Raw genomic sequence first — 14,839 nt, 5'->3', positions numbered from 1 at the left:
GGGAGGTCCTTTCCTCAAAGAGGAGGAACTGAGGGGTGGAAGGATGAGTGGGGACCCACCGGGAGAGAGAGATGCCAGGCAGGCAGGCAGCGGGCGGGCAGCAGCGGGTGTTGGAGGCGACTGCAGGGCAGCCGGGACACGACTGGGCAGATGCTCGTCCCTCGTCCCTCTGTCCATCCAGGGCGGCTCCTCTCCGGGCGGTTCTGAGGCCGAGCGGGCGCTGTTAAAAAGCTTTTTATGTGTGTGTGTGTTAATCACATGATTGCCGTTCACCTGTATTTCGAACAAAGACAGCTCACTGTTTCAAGGCCCCGAACAAGAGTCTGGGCACAGGGAAGAGAAGGGAGGCGGGGGGAGGAGGGTTGGCAGCGCCGGGGGTGGCGTCGAGGAAAACTGGGGGGAGATTGTCCAAGGCCAGCAAGCGAGAGAAAGAGAAAACCCTTATCAAACTCCTAATTCACTGGGCTCCGAGGCCCCAGACACACTGGCCCGATTGTCTGGCTGGTTGTGTGTGTGAGCATGTGTGTGTGTGTGTGTGTGTGTGTGTTCCAGTGTCCGCTCCCCCCACCCCCAACATGCCTCTGCCTCGTGTGACTACCTCATTGTGTCCCATTTCCCACCCCCCACACCCCTTTGGCCTTTCCCAAGCATGAGGCCTTGCCTCCCCAGACCCCTTGCAGCCCACTCCAGACAGGACCCCTTGGGGTGGGCTTGGGGCCTTGCCCAGCTGCTGAGGAGCTCAGAATGACACATAGTTGCCAATGTGGCCCCAGCTCCATTCCATACCCCACATACACCCCACCTCGGCCTCAACACCCCAGCGGTGCTGCCCTCAGTTAAGAGAACAGCACTGTGGCCTTTGGAGGAGAGGCCAAGGAAAGACAGAGGAAAAGGTGTCAACGGAGCATGGACAGGAAAGAAAAGGGCAGGGAGGGAGAGGTCGGCAGAGGAGGGAAGAGGCAGGGCAAGTCCCCACCCCTTGTTGGGGTGGGGGAGTAGAGGACTTCGTGACAATCAGGACTAGGACTCCCCTACCCTCTCCCAAGACAGGGTGAGCCCAGTGTGGAAGGAGGTGGGTCCCAGGAGGTAGCAACCCAAAATGCCTCTAAGACCTACTGAGAGGGGGCCCCCACCCTGTCCCACCTTGGCCTCCTGGCAGCTTTAGTCTTGTGTTTCCACCTTGAACCAGACCAGAACGTGTGTGTGCTGGGTGTCTGCAGAGAAGGGACCAGGGGTCAAGCTGGGGCTCTGCACTTCTCAGAGGGAGCCCTGAGAAGTCTCTCTTACTGTGCAGGATGGGGCAGAAAGGGCTGCCTGGGAAAAGGTAGGAGGCAGGGTGAGGAGCTGGGCATCAGTGCCTGGCACACACTAGGCACTCAACAGGATTTCGCAGATGAAGCGGCTCAGGCCAGCCACCCTCAAGGGCCCAGAGGACCCTCACCGCCTTCACGTCTCTCCCTAGTCCCCTGCCAAGTGCCCATCCTGCCACCTGAGGCAGACGTTAGGAGTCCTGGTTGGGCCCAATTTTCTTCCATCCAACAGGTTCTGACCCTCCAGCCTACATCTCTTCCTTCCTCGGCCTAACCTCCCCTCTGCCTCCCAGACTAAGCCCAAGATAAGCCCCAGCAAGATGGGCCTGGGCAGTAGGGCAGGGAGCTGGGTGCGGGGGGGGCCTGGGCTCCGGGTGGAGGAGCCCTGAGTGTTGGGGATGAAGGAAAGCCTGGAGGCTCCACCTTCTGCCCTTCCCTCCCTCCTCTCCCCTCCTCTCCCCTCCCCCCTCTCCCCCTCCTTCCTTCCCCAGCCCTCTGCAGCGGCTCAGTCGCTCAGTCAGTCTCGGGCTGTCCGGCCAGGGTGGTTGGTGGTAAGGATTCAGGCTCCGTCCTAACGAGGCCGTGGCCTGAGGCTCAGGGCCCCCCGCCCCTCCCTCCTAGCCCACCAGCGTCACCTCCCAGCCCCGAGCTGGACCGCACACCTTGGGACACGGTTTTCCACTTCCTAAGGACGAGCCCCAGACTGGAGGAGAGGTCCGAGGAGGTGAGTGCGCAGCCTGCTCCTCCCTGGCCCGCCCAGGCCTGGGACCCTGCTGTGAGGTGGAGAGAGGCGACACCCCGCCCTTGCCCCCCACCTGGCTCTCCTCTAAACCCCGTTGGGGCAGGCTGAGGGAAGAAGGAAAGGTGAGAGAAAAGGTGGGAAATTCCAGGGGCCGGTATTAGAGCAAAATAAAGGTTCCGTTTTTTTCTTCCTTATCATCAACAAACCTCCACCCAAAAAAGGAGACTAAAAAAAAAGCCACCCACACCAAGAGACGGTTGGGACCAGGTGGTGGGAAGACGCAGAGGCGGGACGCACCCACCTAGAGTCTGGCATGTGCGTGGGCCCCAGAGGCCAGAGTGGGTTTAGCTGGAGCAGGAAGGGCCGCCACCTCGGGGCTGTGCCCGTGTCCTGTCTCGGGCTGCCCTCGGGGCTGCGCGCGCGGCCGCTCCATCGCGCCCTCCTTCCATCCAGGTGGGCGTTGGACTCTTTGCGAGGACCCCGGCGGCTGGCCCGGGGGAGGCGGCCGAGGCGGCGGCGGCGGCCGGGGGCGACATGGCGGAGGAGCAAGACCTATCGGAGGTGGAGCTGAGCCCCGTGGGCTCGGAGGAGCCTCGCTGCCTGTCCCCGGGGAGCGCGCCCTCGCTAGGGCCCGACGGCGGCGGCGGCGGATCGGGCCTGCGAACCAGCCCGGGGCCAGGCGAGCTGGGCAAGGTCAAGAAGGAGCAGCAGGACGGCGAGGCGGACGATGACAAGTTCCCCGTGTGCATCCGCGAGGCCGTCAGCCAGGTGCTCAGCGGCTACGACTGGACGCTGGTGCCCATGCCCGTGCGCGTCAACGGCGCCAGCAAGAGCAAGCCGCACGTCAAGCGGCCCATGAACGCCTTCATGGTGTGGGCGCAGGCAGCGCGCAGGAAGCTCGCGGACCAGTACCCGCACCTGCACAACGCTGAGCTCAGCAAGACGCTGGGCAAGCTCTGGAGGTGAGCACCCAACCGCCCCCCGGGCTCGGGCCCTCTAGCTTCGGGTGGATTCAGGGTAGCCGAGGCGGCCCGGCCTCCTGCACCTCAGAGCGGGACTGTTTGGCAGTCCTCCTTGGATAGGGCTGGAAGACCAGGTGTGGGGGCCGCGCCCGCCCTTCCACCACAAGGACCCTGGAACTCGCAACTCCAGGGGCCTAGGCCGGGTCTCCCTACGGGGCGGCGGGCAGGAAGGCGCCCCCTCGTGGTTGGAATTTTGCGGGTGGCAGACCGTGGGGCCTGGGGCTTTGGAGGGAGGGAAGGAGGCCTTCACTAACTCCCTGCCCACAGATACGCACACTCATGCCACGAGCTGCTGTGGTCAGGAGGATACGAGGGAAACGCTTGGAAAGAACCAAAGGGTTGGCTGGAGATTCAGGGAAACTGAGGCAGTCAGATGGAGAACTCAGGGGAGATTTAAAGAAAACAAGGAATTCAGATGAGAGTCTTTGGAAGAGTGAGGGATGAAGAACTGCGGGGACAAATCTGCTGCTGCAGGATCTCATCCTATCCTAGGGGTCTTCCCTGGGACTTTCTGACGCCACCCTCCTTTGAGTTGGGGGCTTCTTCATCCTCCTAGGGAAAGGACACACAGAAAGGGGCTCCCACTCCTGCCCTGCCTCAGAGTCACCAAGCTGATCTCTTTCCTTTCCTCCCTCTCCCAGTTCGGCGCCATCTTCTCTGCCAGGGCCCCACCCCAACGTTGAGCAACCTCTTCCCCACTGCCCCAGAGCTGGACCTGAGCACTCTGGCCAGAAGGAAACCTTGGCCCCCTTCCTGCCCAGTGGCCCTCAGAGTCCCAGGTTCCCTGAGACCAGCCCACACCTCTAGGAAAAACATCCCCCGCAGGGAGCAATTCTCCCACCCTCGACTCAGGTCTGGGGTTCAGCCAGGCCTCCTGGGGATGTGTGTAACAAGACAGTACCCCACTCCCACCCGGGAGTGCCAGAGCAGTTCTGAAAGAGACCAGGGACTCCAGGAGATGTGAGCCGGTAGCAGTCACCTGATTCTCGCTAGACTGGCCAAGAGACAGGCCCAGAAAGGCAAAGGAATCGCAAAGGTCACATAGAAGTTGGTAGCAGAGCCAGGGCCAGAACCCAGGACTCCCATACTCTCTGTCCAGAGGACTTCCCCTGACCCTGGTGACAGTGGTGGATCACCTACACTCTGAGGAGTGGTCAGGAGGTTGGGGGGAAGCAAGAAGATGAGAACAAGAGTGAGGAGCATCTGGGTTCCAGAAAATTAGGGCTTTGTCAGAGGAGCACGGCTCTCTTCTGCTGCCCTCCCCCTTGCCAGCCACAGTTGGGTAGAGATTGGGTCTAGAGACTTAGAGTGGTAGGAGGTGCAGGAGGGTCTCCAAGAGACCAAAAGATTCACATCCAGCCCCCTGGCCTGTTCTTGCCATGTGTTTGCTGAAGACTTGGTGCCCCTTCCCCTGCCCCTTCTCAGCCCTCAGTGCCCTGCTCACCCAGGGCAGGCCCAGGGCTCAGCGACCAGCCTGCTGTGTGGACCCAGACAGCCCAGTTCTGCCCAAGAGCAGAGGTCACAGCTAGCTCCTCCGCCCAAGGTCCATCCAGATCTGGGTGGGGCTTGGCCCAGGCCAGTACCTTTAGTGCCAGGGGACAAAGAGCAAGTGAGAAACAGACAACCAGGAGAGACATACAGACAGGGCAGACCCTGGGGACCATGAGAAGACCACAGTATGAGCCCAACGAGAGTCAAAGCAAGGACGGACCTCATTCTCCCTCCATCTCCCATTGCCAAGGGTTTAAGATTGGCTCCTCCATTGTCCCTGTCCCCAGGTTCCCCCAGCCCAGAACCCTGGGCTTGGACTTCCTTCAGGAGGACTTATTCTTGGCCATCACTCAAGCTGTGTGCACAGGGGCCAGCCTGAGGTGTGGCAGTCAGGAAAACTGGCACTACTTGCTGAGGACCCAATCCCAGGGGGAGGATGGGGCCAGAACCATGGCAAGGATCAAAGGCAATGCCAACAGAGGGTGGCTCCCTGAACCCTGGAGGGGGGTCCTGAGAGATATTTGGATTTGGGCTGGGCTGGCCAATTGCTCCAGGGGCTTCTCCTGAAACCTCCCCAAGCTGTGACTCCCGGGATGTCAAGAAGGGGGGTGGTTAGGTAGGCAGAGCTGGAAAACAGGTATCTTAAAACCAAAAGGAGAAAGATACACACAGACTGTGTGGAGTGCCCCAAGGGAGTGTGGGATCAGACACAGTGGAGCCCAGGTCCTAAGGGGCCATGTGAGCCCCAACAGTCACACTAACCTTTGATGCCCATCTGGGGAGGGGCTAGTAGAGGTTGATCACAGGGTGGTGCCTGTGGGTTGGCTGATCTGCCTGGAAAGAACCAGAGCCAAGAAACTGGAAAGGCGGACACAGGCAAGAGTCCCTCCTGTGTGGTGGGGGTCACCCAGCCTCTGTTCCCAGTGCCACAGACCCCTTCCCCAAGTAGTCTTCTTATGCCCCTGGCCTAGCAGGACACAGGTAGCAGCAATCAGTGCTCCACTGTGGGAGCTCCCCGGTTGGGGTTTCCAGTTTGGGTGAGGCATCGGCCTACCTCTTCTTGCCCCCATTCCAAAGCTGGGAGACCAGGGAGAAAGAGGGCTGACAGGAAGGTGCAAATGAGGACTGGGTTTGGAGTGAGAGCTGAAGGTGACGTTGGGGGTTCGGGGCTGGTAATGTTGAGTGGGGACTGGTGCTGGAGATTGGGTTTACATGGTGGGCAGGCTGGGTTTGGGGTTGGGGTGGAGGTGGAATCAGCTGTCTGGCACAGCTGGTGGAGGAGGGAGCTGGGGTCGGGGATGGCAGTGGCCCCGGGCTTAGATTTCTGTCAGGGTTAGGCTAATGCTGGGAACTAGCTTAGGAGGTAGCAGTGGAATCTGATGTTGGAATCCTCCCTCTCTTCTGACCCCTGTCACTTTCTTGCTGATGCTGGCTGCCAGCTGGGCAGGGGGCAAGGGAAGGATAGGTGAGAGAGTAAGCTCTGTGTCCCATGTCCCCAGCCATCCCAGAAGCCCCTCTGCTGGGGTCCGCTGCTGGCGGAGCAGCTCTCTCCTCTGTGGGTTCTCCCCAGTCACACCCTCAAGGCCTGCTCCACCCCCTCCCCTGGTCCCAGCCATCAGAGAGGGTGCCCACATCCCACTCCCTGACTCTCAAGGCCCTGCTCCGGCATCTTTGTCCTAAGTGTGTACACTGACTCTGATAGAGTCTCGGCTGGAGGGACCCTCTGAGAAAGCTGGGGCTAGGGCTGGGCTCAGGGCGGGGGTGGGGGGAGTAGACAGGGAGGCTAAGCCGCAGAAGAATGCTGCTGCCGGCTAGGAGGTGCCTGGCATGACCACCCCCGCCCAGCCTGGGGAGGGAGGGCTCAGCCTTCTGCTGACTGGGGGAAGAGGGCACTCACTGGGGTGTGAGGGGTGGGGCAGCTGGAGAGACAAGCCCTCTGGACTGACAGACAAGGCTGCTCCCACGAAGACTCATGGATTCTCAGTACCAAGGTCTGGGATTCTAGAATCTGGACTTTCCCCTCGACCCCCTCTGTAAGGTACCCCATCCTGCCCTCCTCACCCTGGGGCAGCCAAACCCTAAATGCCCTCCACCCTCCAACCCTGGCCTGAGGCTGGAGTCGGTGGCAAGGGTGCTGGCTTCAGGGCTTCTTCTCTCCATGTGTTGGTTTCAGGGACTGTTTCAGGGTCTGAGGAGAGGCTAGCTTCCTCTACTCTCTGCTATCTTCTGGACAAGGATATAGGATCCCCCCAGGAGGCAGTGCCCCCCACCCCAACCCATGGTAAAGAGGAGCCACATCTGCCCCCTCAGTCCCACCACACTGGAATTCACACAATCAGGACCCAGAGTTAAGAGGCCACCCCTAGATCCTCCTGTCCATCCACCCCCGCAAGCAGCATTAGAAAAGCACCTCTTGGGGCCGGGCACAGTGGCTCATGCCTATAATCTCAGCACTTTGGGAGGCCAAGGTGGGTGGATCACCTGAGGTCAGGAGTTGGAGACCAGCCTGGCCAACATGGTGAAACCTCGTCTCTACTAAAAATACAAAAATTAGCTGGGCAGGGTGGTGCGTGCCTGTAGTCCCAGCTACCCGGGAGGCTGAGGCAGGAGAATCGCTTGAACTCAGGAAGCGGAGGTTGCAGTGAGCTGAGACCGCACCACGGCACTCCAGCCTGGGCGACAGAGTGAGACTCTGTCTCTAAATAAATAAAAAATAAAAAATAGAAAAGCACCTCTTGGGCTGGGCACAATGGCTCATGCCTGTAATCCCAGCACTTTGGAAGGCCAAGGCGGGCAGATCACCTAAGGTCAGGAGTTGGAGACCAGCCTGGTCAACACGGTGAAACCCCATCTCTACTAAAAATACAAAAATTAGCCGGGCGTGGTGGCGCATGCTTGTAATCCCAGCTACTTGGGAGGCTGAGGCACGAGAATCACTTGAACCTGGGAGGCAGAGGTTGCAGTGAGCTGAGATCGTACCACTGAGCTCCAGCATGGGTGACAGAGTGAGAATCCCTCACAGAAAAAAAAAAAAAAAAAAAGAAAGAAAAGCACCTCTTTCTCAAGGTGCTCAGCCTGCTTCCCAGGCCCTGGTGCAAGGCATCTCACATCCATTATTCTGGCCAATCCCACACCCAAGTTAAGCCAATGTTATCATCCTTTTATAGGTGAAGAAACTCAGGCTCAGAGAAGTAATTTGCTCAAGGTCACACACACAGCTAGTAAGTAGCAGAGACTGAGTTCTCCCCCAGCCATGCTGCTTCTATTGCCCGCCCTCAGTCCCAGGGAGCTCACCCCCTAATGAAGTAGCCAATTCCACTTGCAGACAGCTTTGATGATGAGAAAGTTTTTCCTTTCCCTCAACTGGCATCTGCCCCTTGAAACCTCTACTCCTACTTCTAACTCCTCCTCAGGGGCTGCCAGGAACAGCGGGCTGACCCCTCTCTCACCCTCCAGCCCATGAAAGATTTGGGGGCAGCCCTCTGAGGCTGTTATTCCTTGGGCCTCACATCTCTCAGTCCATAAATCATAGGGCACAGCCCCTATCCCGGATCCTGTCCTCTGGGTGCCCCATCCCAGGGCCTCACATCTTCCAAGATGGACACTCAGAGGGAGGCCAACCTGGAGTGCTCTGGCACTCACGCCAGCCCCTCTGCTGTCCTCTCCGCCTCCCACCACACCCCAGGCTGCTGAACGAAAGTGACAAGCGCCCCTTCATCGAGGAGGCTGAGCGGCTCCGTATGCAGCACAAGAAAGACCACCCGGACTACAAGTACCAGCCCAGGCGGCGGAAGAACGGGAAGGCCGCCCAGGGTGAGGCAGAGTGCCCTGGTGGGGAGGCCGAGCAAGGTGGGACCGCCGCCATCCAAGCCCACTACAAGAGCGCCCACTTGGACCACCGGCACCCAGGAGAGGGCTCCCCCATGTCAGATGGGAACCCCGAGCACCCCTCAGGTGAGTGCTGATGACAGAGCTGAGGGTGGGGCAAGGCCAGTCAGTGGAGAGAGGAGATGGCTGGATGGCATTGAGACCCTGGACTCTAGGGAGAGTGTGCCAGGCTGTGCAATTGCCCCAGCAGAGCTGCAGGGGCCCAGAGGGAGCTCCATGGGGGTTCCGGTGCCAGGGGAAGTGGCTGGGAGAGATGGCTGTGGCCAGGGCTGATCCTACTGGGCAAAGAGGGCCAGTTAAAGACTGTGGAGGCCGCCGGGTGCGGTGGCTCACGCCTGTAATCCCAGCACTTTGGGAGGCCGAGGAGGGCAGATCACGAGGTCAGGAGATAGAGACCATCCTGGCTAACATGGTGAAATCCCATCTCTACTAAAAATAAAAAAAATTAGCTGGGCGTGGTGGCGAGCACCTGTAGTCCCAGCTACTCAGAAGGTTGAGGCAGGAGGATGGCGTGAACCCAGGAGGCGGAGCTTGCAGTGAGACGGGATCGCGCCACTGCACTCCAGCCTGGCGACAGAGCAAGACTCCGTCTCAAAGAAAAAAAAAAGACTATGGAGGTCATGGAGTGAGAGGTGGCTGAGGCAGTTACAACGAAAGGGGGAGAAGACAGGATGGTTTTGAGAAATGGAAGATCAAATGGAGGAGAGGAAATCACTGCCTCTTTCCCACCAGCCATTCTTTTTTTTTTTTTTTTTTTTTTTCTGGAGAGAGTCTCACTCTGTCGCCCAGGCTAGACTGCAGTGGCATGATCTCGGTGCACTGCAACCTCTTCCTCCCGGGTTCAAGCAATTCTCCTGTCTCAGCCTCCCAAGTAGCTGGGACTACAGGTGCACACCGCCACGTCTGGCTCATTTTGTGTATTTTAGCAGAGACAGGGTTTCACTGTATTTCCCAGGCCCAGTCTCAAACTCCTGAGCTCAGGCAATCTGCCCGCCTCAGCCTCCCAAATCCCACCAGCCATTCTGACAGAGGAGACATGGCATGTGATGCCGTGTCTGGCCTTATGCCAGACATAAGCTATCTTGTTTAATTTTCATTAATGATAATAACAGCTATCATTAATTGAGTACCTACTCTGTTCCAGGCACTGTGCTAGGTGCTAGTTGCCTTATGTATACTAACTCAATCATTGCAAACAATGTGATGAGGTAGCCAAACTGCCTGGGCTCAGATCTCAGCTGTGGCAAGTTACTCTCATTTTACTGATAAGAAACAGACAGGAACTTCCCCAGTTTGGCTCCAGGGCTTCTGCTTGGCACCACAGCTGCCTTGCCTGTGTTCCTAATGTACAGAAAGTGACACACACACAGGTCTGCCACACGGGAAGTGCTCAGTGAGCAGAGCTCTGCCTTCAGAGGACACGCTCTGAGTCCTACTTTGTGTCAGACACTGGAGTGGACACCAGGGGTACTAACCAGAGAAGCCTACAGTCCCTGGCCTCAGGGGCCCATAGTCTAGAGAGAGGAGCAGGGATGAAAACGAGTGAATTAAGTACAGGAAGAAACAAAGCTAGGCATGGTGGAATGCACCTGCAGTCCCAGCTACACAGGAGGCTGAGGTAGGAGGATCACCTGAGCCCATGAGTTTGAGACCAGCATGGGCAATGTAGTAAGACTCTGTGTCTTTTTTTTTTTTTTTTTTTTTTTTTTGAGATGGAGTCTTGCTCTGTTGCCCAGGCTGTAGTGCAGCGGTGCCATCTTGGTTCACTGCAACCTCTGCCTCCTGGGTTTAAGTGTTTCTTGTGCCTCAGCCTCCTGAGTAGCTGGGATTACAGGTGCACGCCACCACACCCCGCTAATTATTGTATTTTTAGTAGAGATGGTTTTTCACCATATTGGCCAGGCTGGTCTCGAATTCCTGACCTCAGCCTCCCAAAGTGCTGGGATTACAGGCATGACCCACCACGCCCAGCCTCCTATCTCTTACTATATATATATAGTGTGTGTGTATATATATAGTGTATATATATATAGTGTGTATATATATATAGTGTATATATATAGTGTATATATAGTGTGCATATAGTGTGTATATATAGTGTGCATATATAGTGTGTATATATAGTGTATATATAGTGTGTGTATATATAGTATATATAGTGTGTATATATATAGTGTATATATATAGTGTGTATATATAGTGTGTATATATAGTATATATAGTGTATATATAGTGTGTATATATATAGTGTATATATAGTGTGTATATATATAGTATATATATAGTGTGTATGTATATATAGTGTGTGTATATATAGTATATATAGTGTGTATATATATAGTATATATAGTGTGTATATATATAGTATATATAGTGTGTATATATATAGTATATATATAGTGTGTATATATAGTGTGTATATATACTATATATAGTGTGTATATATATAGTATATATATAGTGTGTATATATATAGTGTATATATAGTGTGTATATATATAGTGTATATATATAGTGTGTGTATATATAGTATATATATAGTGTGTATATATATATATATACACAGTGTATATATATATATAGAAACAAGTGCACAAGAAGCCTGTGTGAGATCCAGAGGTGGCACGGCCATCCATCCCATCCAGTCAGGTCTCCAAGAACACCCCACTGCCCACCAGACTCTTGTCAAGGAAGGCTTCCAGAAAGAGACAATGCCTGGGCTGCTTGGTACAATCTCTATTTTACTGATAAGGAAACCGGTTAAGAGAAGACTGGGGATTTGTCCCGACACAGAACCAGGATTCAAAAGCCTAGGCAGGTCTCTTGAAGTACAGAGCCCTTGGCCAGTGCAGGATTTGGCGCTGCCTCTGGTCTGATGAAGGAGGCACAGGCCTGTCCTTGGGGAGCTCCTAGTCTCTTAAGACCATGGACATGTTCTGTCTCCAGTGGGATGCCAGGCAGTCATCCCTCCCACACACGTGTACATACTCTTCACCTTCAAAGATTCAGGGACACACACACATCAGGAGACCCTGGACCACATACAGAGCAACCACCTCAGAATGAAACTGGACACAGACTTTTTCTCACCCTTCAAGGCCCCACCCCACTCAGACATCCTTCCCCGATGAGACCTTCCCCAAATCCCTGAGGCAGCGGATAGACTCCTCCTCTGGTCTCCCAAGTCCTTGCATATTGTCACCACAGTACTTCCAACTCTGGGCGCATGTGGATCTATGACTAGACTATGAGCTTTTGGGAACAGGGATCCATTTTATTTACATTTGTATCCCCAGCATCTGGCACAGTACCTGGCGTTTTATAATGCTCCCTAAGAGTTTGCTAAATTAATATGTGAATAGGAAAGTGAACAGACAAAGGAACAAGGACCAGTTTTCTAAGTGCCCTCCCATGGAGGAAGGCAGCTCAAGGAACGACAGGGCAACACAGGCCAGCGTATGACAGGGCTAAGGGCCTGCCAGTGGGCTGGGAAGCAGGGTGGGCTCAGGAGGAGGGAAGGGTTGGAAAGGACACAACACGAGGCCAGGACAGTGAGCAGGCCCAGGCAACCAGCAAAGGTGAAAAAGAGCACTCAGGAGCCTGGGCGAGCGAGGCTTAGCAAGGAAGACAGTCGGCATGGGTGTGGAAGCGGGGCTGGCAGAGCGCAAAGGCCGGGCCAGACCACCTGGACAGCAGAGAAGCTGATGAAAGGAAGAACTTTCCACAAGAAAGGTTTTTTCAGAATGAGGCAGGCCTCCCCAGGACCCATCCCTAAGATTTGAGAATTTCATAAACAACTAGAGATCAATCTAAGACACCAGTATTTAAACAAATGCTGCGGGGCGCAGTTGCTCACGCTGGTAATCCCAGCGCTTTGGGAGGCCGACGCAGGTGGATCACCTGAGGTCAGGAGTTCAAGACACCCCTGGCCAACATGGTGAAACCCAGTCTCTACTAAAAATACACAAATTAGCTGGGCATTGTGGTGGGCGCTTGTAATCCCAGCTACTCAGGAGGCTGAGGCAGGAGAATCGTTTGAACCCAGGAAGCAGAGGTTGCAGTGAGCTGAGATGGCACCACTGCACTCCAGCCTGGGCAACAAGAGCGAAACTCCGTCTCAAAAAAACAAAAAACAAACCCCGACTCATGCTGCCAAAATGTGAAACTTACAAGGTTTTCCCAGAGGCACCCGCTGCCTGAAGGTGAACCGTGGAAGTTCACGTGCGCCCACCTGCCTCTAACCTGCTTCCCCCTTGCGCTCTGTCTCCCTTCTACCCAGGCCAGAGCCATGGCCCACCCACCCCTCCAACCACCCCGAAGACAGAGCTGCAGTCGGGCAAGGCAGACCCGAAGCGGGACGGGCGCTCCATGGGGGAGGGCGGGAAGCCTCACATCGACTTCGGCAACGTGGACATCGGTGAGATCAGCCACGAGGTAATGTCCAACATGGAGACCTTTGATGTGGCTGAGTTGGACCAGTACCTGCCGCCCAATGGGCACCCAGGCCACGTGGGCAGCTACTCAGCAGCCGGCTATGGGCTGGGCAGCGCCCTGGCCGTGGCCAGTGGACACTCTGCCTGGATCTCCAAGCCACCAGGCGTGGCTCTGCCCACGGTCTCACCACCTGGTGTGGATGCCAAAGCCCAGGTGAAGACTGAGACCGCGGGGCCCCAGGGGCCCCCACACTACACCGACCAGCCATCCACCTCACAGATCGCCTACACCTCCCTCAGCCTGCCCCACTATGGCTCAGCCTTCCCCTCCATCTCCCGCCCCCAGTTTGACTACTCTGACCATCAGCCCTCAGGACCATATTACGGCCACTCAGGCCAGGCCTCTGGCCTCTACTCGGCCTTCTCCTATATGGGCCCCTCGCAGCGGCCCCTCTACACGGCCATCTCTGACCCCAGCCCCTCAGGGCCCCAGTCCCACAGCCCCACACACTGGGAGCAGCCAGTATATACGACGCTGTCCCGGCCCTAAAGGGGGCCCTGTCGCCACCACCCCCCCGCCCAGCCCCTGCCCCCAGCCTGTGTGCCCTGTTCCTTGCCCACCTCAGGCCTGGCGGTGGCAGTGGAGGAGGCTGAGGAGGCTGAAGAGGCTGACAGGTCGGGGGGCTTTCTGTCTGGCTCACTGCCCTGATGACCCACCCGCCCCATCCAGGCTCCAGCAGCAAAGCCCCAGGAGAACAGGCTGGACAGAGGAGAAGGAGGTTGACTGTTGCACCCACACTGAAAGATGAGGGGCTGCACCTTCCCCCAGGAATGACCCTCTATCCCAGGACCTGAGAAGGACCTGCTCACCCTCCTCGGGGAGGGGAAGCATCAGGGTTGGTGGCATCGGAGGCCTTACCACTCCTATGACTCCTGTTTTCTCTCTCACAGATAGTGAGGGTCTGACATGCCCACGCCACCTATGCCACAGTGCCTAAGGGCTAGGCCACCCAGAGACTGTGCCCGGAGCTGGCCGTGTCTCCCACTCAGGGGCTGAGAGTAGCTTTGAGGAGCCTCATTGGGGAGTGGGGGGTTCGAGGGACTTAGTGGAGTTCTCATCCCTTCAATGCCCCCTCCCTTTCCAAAGGCAGGAAGGAGTTGGCACAGAGGCCCCCAGATCCAATTCTGTGCCAATAACCTCATTCTTTGTCTAATTGAGAAAGAGCCCCCAGTCCTCCTCCACTACAACCTCCATGACCTTGAGACGCATCCCAGGAGGTGACGAGGCAGGGGCTCCAGGAAAGGAATCAGAGACAATTCACAGAGCCTCCCTCCCTGGGCTCCTTGCCAGCTCCCTCTTCCCTTACTAGGCTCTACGGCCCCTGCTCAGTCAGCCCCACTCCCTGGGCTTCCCAGAGAGTGACAGCTGCTCAGGCCCTAACCCTTGGCTCCAGGAGACACAGGGCCCAGCACCCAGGTTGCTGTCAGCAGGCTGAAAACACTAGAATCCTGACCTGTACATTCTGCCCTTGCCTCTTACCCCTTGCCTCCCAGTGGTATTTGAATAAAGTATGTAGCTATATCTGCCCCTATTTTCCTGTTCTGCAGCCCCCCAAATCCACATGTAACTCATTACTGTCTCCTGTTATTTATCTCAGTAGTCCCCTCTCCTAGCCACTCTAGCCCCTATTAACTCTACATTAAGCATTCCGCATAATAAAATTAAAGGTTCCGGTTACCTGCTTGGTGAGCCTGACCTGGCCTGTCTCTTCATCTCTTATCCCTGTACTGGTGCTTCCTCAAATGCTTTCTGGAAGTAGCTAGGAGTAGAATGCAAAGGACAGATCATCAAAGGTCTCTCTCTCCCCACTCCCTCCCTTTCCCCACCCCCTTCCCCTCCCCCCTCCTCTCTCTCCCCCCTCCCTCTCCTCTCTCTCCCCTCCCTCTCTCCTC

At 56.3% G+C, this 14,839-nt stretch overlaps 1 protein-coding gene and 1 long non-coding RNA gene across 2 annotated transcripts in view; one reads left to right on the top strand and one right to left on the bottom strand.

Annotated features, from left to right (window-relative positions):
• The window catches only part of LOC129047214 (uncharacterized), a 57,187-nt gene extending 55,449 nt beyond the window's left edge, over positions 1–1,738 (bottom strand). The window contains exon 1 of the long non-coding RNA XR_008517754.2: positions 60–1,738. This is a non-coding gene — a long non-coding RNA (uncharacterized LOC129047214). The remainder of the gene's footprint in view (positions 1–59) is intronic.
• Positions 1,739–1,812: 74 nt separating this feature from the next.
• Positions 1,813–14,642, top strand: SOX10 (SRY-box transcription factor 10). Its single transcript, XM_024239873.3, has 4 exons — positions 1,813–2,034; positions 2,506–3,014; positions 8,251–8,519; positions 12,733–14,642. Exons 2-4 carry the CDS (start codon positions 2,587–2,589, stop codon positions 13,434–13,436), a joined length of 1,401 nt encoding a protein of 466 aa, XP_024095641.1. The 5' UTR covers positions 1,813–2,034; positions 2,506–2,586; the 3' UTR covers positions 13,437–14,642.
• Positions 14,643–14,839: the final 197 nt, after the last annotated feature.

This window comes from Pongo abelii, chromosome 23, assembly GCF_028885655.2.
Source record: "Pongo abelii isolate AG06213 chromosome 23, NHGRI_mPonAbe1-v2.0_pri, whole genome shotgun sequence".
In the NCBI taxonomy this organism is placed as follows: Eukaryota; Metazoa; Chordata; class Mammalia; order Primates; family Hominidae; genus Pongo; species Pongo abelii.
Note: the sequence above shows the minus strand (reverse complement) of the source record. Positions and strands in the feature narration are given on the sequence as shown.

Bases quoted from the DNA above. Each gene is read 5' to 3' on its own strand.
- SOX10 (XM_024239873.3), top strand. From the start codon at position 2,587: ATGGCGGAGGAGCAAGACCTATCGGAGGTGGAGCTGAGCCCCGTGGGC. The intron at 3,015-8,250 runs GTGAGCACCCAA...ACCACACCCCAG, and splicing joins ACGCTGGGCAAGCTCTGGAG to GCTGCTGAACGAAAGTGACA. The intron at 8,520-12,732 runs GTGAGTGCTGAT...CCTTCTACCCAG, and splicing joins GAACCCCGAGCACCCCTCAG to GCCAGAGCCATGGCCCACCC.